The sequence below is a fragment of the Triticum aestivum genome, unplaced genomic scaffold (genome assembly GCF_018294505.1).
Source record: "Triticum aestivum cultivar Chinese Spring unplaced genomic scaffold, IWGSC CS RefSeq v2.1 scaffold193048, whole genome shotgun sequence".
NCBI classification, from domain to species: Eukaryota; Viridiplantae; Streptophyta; class Magnoliopsida; order Poales; family Poaceae; genus Triticum; species Triticum aestivum.
The window spans coordinates 1-4,525 of record NW_025237766.1 but is presented as its reverse complement, the minus strand read 5'-3'; the positions used below and the strand labels follow the sequence as shown (position 1 = coordinate 4,525).

At 49.6% G+C, this 4,525-nt stretch overlaps 1 protein-coding gene across 1 annotated transcript; it reads right to left on the bottom strand.

The window, feature by feature from the left end:
- Positions 1–1,699: 1,699 nt before the first annotated feature.
- LOC123176575 (probable polyamine transporter At3g13620) lies at positions 1,700–3,294 on the bottom strand. Its single transcript, XM_044590709.1, has one exon. The coding sequence runs from the start codon at positions 3,220–3,222 to the stop codon at positions 2,311–2,313; it is 912 nt and encodes a 303-aa protein (XP_044446644.1). The 5' UTR covers positions 3,223–3,294; the 3' UTR covers positions 1,700–2,310.
- Between the last annotated feature and the right edge of the window lie 1,231 nt (positions 3,295–4,525).

The window sequence follows — 4,525 nt, the reverse complement described above, 5'->3', positions numbered from 1 at the left end:
AAACAAATGATCACACTCTCTACCTCTCCACGGTTAACACACACACACACACACACACAAATGATCATGCTGGCAAAGAGCAAAATCAATCAATACTGAAGCTATGCCTAGGAAAAGGAAAAAATGTAAAAAAAGACAGCAACATTGATCCTTGTCAATCAGCTACTAACCCAAAGAACAAAATGCAAACACACATGATCCGAATATGGACACAACCATGTGAACTGAAACCATGCATGCACCAACGAAACATATTGTGGAGCATAGGCTTATGGGCACCCCCTTATCTAGCCATCCAATTCTGCATCGCAATTCGTGCTAGAACTTTTCTCTTTTTTATTTCTCCCATATAGTTCAACATATGAACTTCAAACTTTTCAGCACAACAAAACATTATAACTAGAATGTGGGGAAAAAAGTTTCAGGTTTTTTCGTGCATCATAAATACTAAAAATAAGATTTTTTTAATTAAACAAATCTCATTTTCTATAGTAACAAAAAAATCTGAAAGTTTTATCCCATATGTAGTAAGAATGTTTTGTTGTCCTGAAAAGTTTGAAGTTCATATATTGTTTTGCTTCGAAGAAATAAAAAAGAGAAAGTTTCATGTACTAAGTTAGTTGTGTAGTACGGATCTCAAAACAACATTGGAGGATAAGGATAAGAGGTGTCCAGAAACCCGAACTCAAACCAAACCGCAACGATGAACCACCATTACCTGTCGCCGTGTGCCATCTCCATATCCTAGTCATCCAAATCACGACAACGGAGGGACAATGAAATGACTGTTGTAGCGCAAACCTCCTAGCAACCATGGGTCTCTTCAACCAAAACCCTTTCCAAAAAGATGCCCCTAGGAGGGTACATCAGCGCACAGTCGATGTCATCGCCCAGCCCAAGGGAATCGGGTCCTACGGGTTAATGTAGCCTATGTTCAGCTATATGGCGCGTAGCCAAGTTGTACCCTCACCATTGTTGTACCTTGTACTTCCTTTGTAGTCAAACTTCATAAAGTTTGATCAAGTTTACAGAAAATAAAATAAATATTTATCATAAAAAAATTATATCATGTGAAAGTACAATCAATAATGAATCTATTGTTATTGTATATGTTAACAATTTTGTTTACAAACTTTGTCAAAGTTTGACTTTGACCAAAACTAATACGGCGGAGTAAATAAAAACGAAGGGAGTATCTCTCTTCTACTTCACCCGTGTAGCCAGTTTTGCCTCCGGCCGAACACCTCTAGAGACTCTCCTTCTCCTTATCGCTAACAATTACACCATCACCTTGCTGCCACTGTCAGCCACCACCAGTCTACCACCATTATTAATCCAGTTTTGTTGGATCCAAGACGGAAACGTGAACAGAGGCACTAAGGTGATGTCTAATCTCCCCATCAGACAAAGGTGATGTCTAATGTCCTTAAATAATTTCTGGTTGACCACCATACAAAAATTTCTCCAAGTTCTTTTTCACTGCTCGTGTCAAATTGCATGATATTGTGGCGTTTGTTTCAAAATGGGCATGACCTATGATGTGATTGTGATGTGGGGGCTTGATAGGCATGGTGTGAAGTGTGACGTGGGCCCGGAAAATGCTTTCTTTTGGGATCTTAAACTACCAGGTGTTTCATGTCTCCACAAGACCTTAATATACTCCAAACTGAAAGCTACAGTACATTTTTCTAAATTTGTGAATTACTGTTCATCATGATCTCAAATTGCAAGGTTTGGTGCAAAAAATGTATGACACGTCTCGCAAAAATTCTGTTATTTGTGCGAAAAAAATCTGATTTTACTTATGCAAGCCTACATAGTACGCACATTTGATGAAATTTTTTAATTAAAAATTAAAAATTATTTTAATCCGTACTAGATACACCGTACTCACTCCATCCAAATATATAAGGTTGAATACACTTTTCATCAATTGCCTTTGACTACTGGTTAGAACAGAAACAATATGATGTATATGTTACAAAAGCATACAGTCAAATTCGTATGTGAAGAATTTTTAGTGATAATTTTTTTTATATCATACCTCCCATATTTGGATCAAAGGCAACATCGAAAAATCTTATTAGGTTCCATATTTGGATCGAGGGGAGTGCAGTTTATTAATACTATTTGAAATTGTAAAATGGGAGAAATATCATCCTGAGACCATAAATTTCGAAACTATATTATATACCACTCTGTCAGTGAGAGCAACATGCATGGTGCATGCATCTCTTAATAATCTCCTCAATTAGTGAAATGATTTGAGAGCGAGTGATGGTAGCCAGTTTAATGGCGAATCACGTAAGGTCATAAGCCTTTGTACGTACCTGCGGCATCTGCCAGGTAGCCGTTCACCCACGCATCCGGTGATGCGTCCGTGGTGCCGATCGCGGCCATGAGCGGCAACAGGTAGCTGACGGCGATGAGAACGACCGCCGCCGCCAGGGCCCGCGGGAACGTCCGCCCTGGCCGCTCTACCTCGCCGGCCATGGTGCTCGCGCTGTCCCAGTAGTTGAGGTTCCAGAACAAGGTGTTGAAGAAGAGCCTCCAGTCCTTCTTCCTCCCCTCCACCTGCGATGCCCACCGGCGCGGCCGTAACTTGGGCACCGCCATGGCTGTCATCAGCCCGAACGGGGCCAGCGACACTACCCCGAGCACCATGGCGCCCCACCCGACGACGCTCAGGCCGGCGTAGTTCAGCAAGGAGAGGAGTAGCGTCATGCCGATCACCGCGCCCGTGCGCGCCCTGCCGGGCTCCGCGATCGCGGGGGCCACGCCGCCGAGGTAGTCGACGACGAGGGCCGGGTAGGCGGCGATGTTGATGGTGATGCTGAGGTACTTCCACGTGCCAAGGAGGGAACCTGCGAGCGGGCCGAAGGCGTGTTCCGCCCACAGGACGAAGCCGCCGTTGCCTGGGAAGGCAGCAGCGAGCTCGGCGGTGACGAGCGACTCCGGGACACCCCACGCCAGGGGGAAGATGAGGAAGCCAAGCAGAGTGAAGAGCGGCCCCGCCGCGCGGACCGCCTGCTCGGAGCCGTATGGGCCGCCTGCCACCTCGAAGTAGATCAGGAAGACGAGCGGAATCAGGGTGATCTTGCGCTTGGGCTGGTGGTGGGACTCGGATGACATGATGGTGCCATGTAGTTGTGGATGTTCATCCTGTTGTTCCTGAGTATGTGTCTGTGGTGGTTGTTTGGTCATTGCGATTTCTCGTGTCATGGTGAGTTTACTAGCTAGAGTGTCGAGGAACAAGATAGCCAGCTAAGCGCACGTGCCCATCATTCGTGTGGGCTGTTATATAACTTGAGGAGCTCAAACGGATGTGTAAGAAACACCACACAAAAAAATATCTGGCTGAGCTATCTTTTCATTAGTACTGTATATGGTGGCCGGCCCTATCCTTGTCCACATTCCCATCCGGAGTAAACAAGGGTTGGAACTTGGAACACCCCACTTCCTCCCCTCCCGGTCGCTCCCGCGAGCGACGCAGACGATCAACACAACCAACCAGCCTCCGAGCCCCTCCCCCCACCTCCCCCATCGCTGCCGCCGGCTTGCGTGGAGGGGTGAAGCCCTGTCTATGTCAGCGGCGGTGGGGCGTATCTTCCCTTGCTCCGACAGTGGCTGGCAGGGGACGGCGAGCTCGAGTGGAGGCGTAGCGATAGCAGAGGAAGCGACGGCAGGCGGCAGCGGTTGGACTGGTGCTTGGAGGCGGTGCAAAGGGCCTTGTGATGGTGGTTCCATCGCGTGCAACGGGCAGTCATGCCTGCTTGTACTGCTCCGGATCTGTGGTGGTGGCCACTGCCAGGATGCGCATCGGCTCCCATGCGGTGGGTGGCCAGTGCTAATGTGGAAGGCCGCCATGTCTGTCCGCGTCGGCGGTGGGCTGGCGGCGGGCATGGAGCTTGCTCCGCGGATCTCCCCGTTCGCCACTTGGAACGGATCTGACGGTGACGGGCCCCTCCCTTGTGCCACATCCGACCTTGCCGGTCTACGCGGCAGGCATCCGTGTGCTCGGTGGTGGCGGCGGTTAGGGATGGACGTTGGTGGGTATAGACCGGGGGAGAAACGCTCTGTCAGCTGGTACGGCCACGATGTCGGCAGCGCTCCGGCGTCTCTCTCCTCTGGTAGTGGCTTCGAGGTCCTTGCCCCACCCTCTTCCTCCGCGACCTGGGTGAAAGCCCAAACTCTGAGGTTAGGTGGTGATAGCGCGCTGGCGTCGTTGCCCTTCTTGAAGGCGCCACCTTTTGCCGGCGGAGTGGTGGTCGAGGCTTCGCGGGAGGCGTGTTGCCTTCTTCAGAGATGCTCCTGCTCGGCTACTTTCGCTCGACGTTGATCCGGGCTGCGGCAGTGGCGATGTATGGGCTGTGGCGATGTGAGGTGAGGTGGCCATGCACTACACCACAAAAAAACTTTAGGGGCAATCAGTTGTTGGGAGAGGTTAAGAATAGACTCGGTACGGACAGAAAATAGCGGGCACCCGACTCTGCCCTAGCGCCATCTCCCCAGGAGGCGGCCGGGG

Coding starts and splice junctions, on each gene's coding strand:
- LOC123176575 (XM_044590709.1), bottom strand. CDS start 3,222: ATGACACGAGAAATCGCAATGACCAAACAACCACCACAGACACATACT.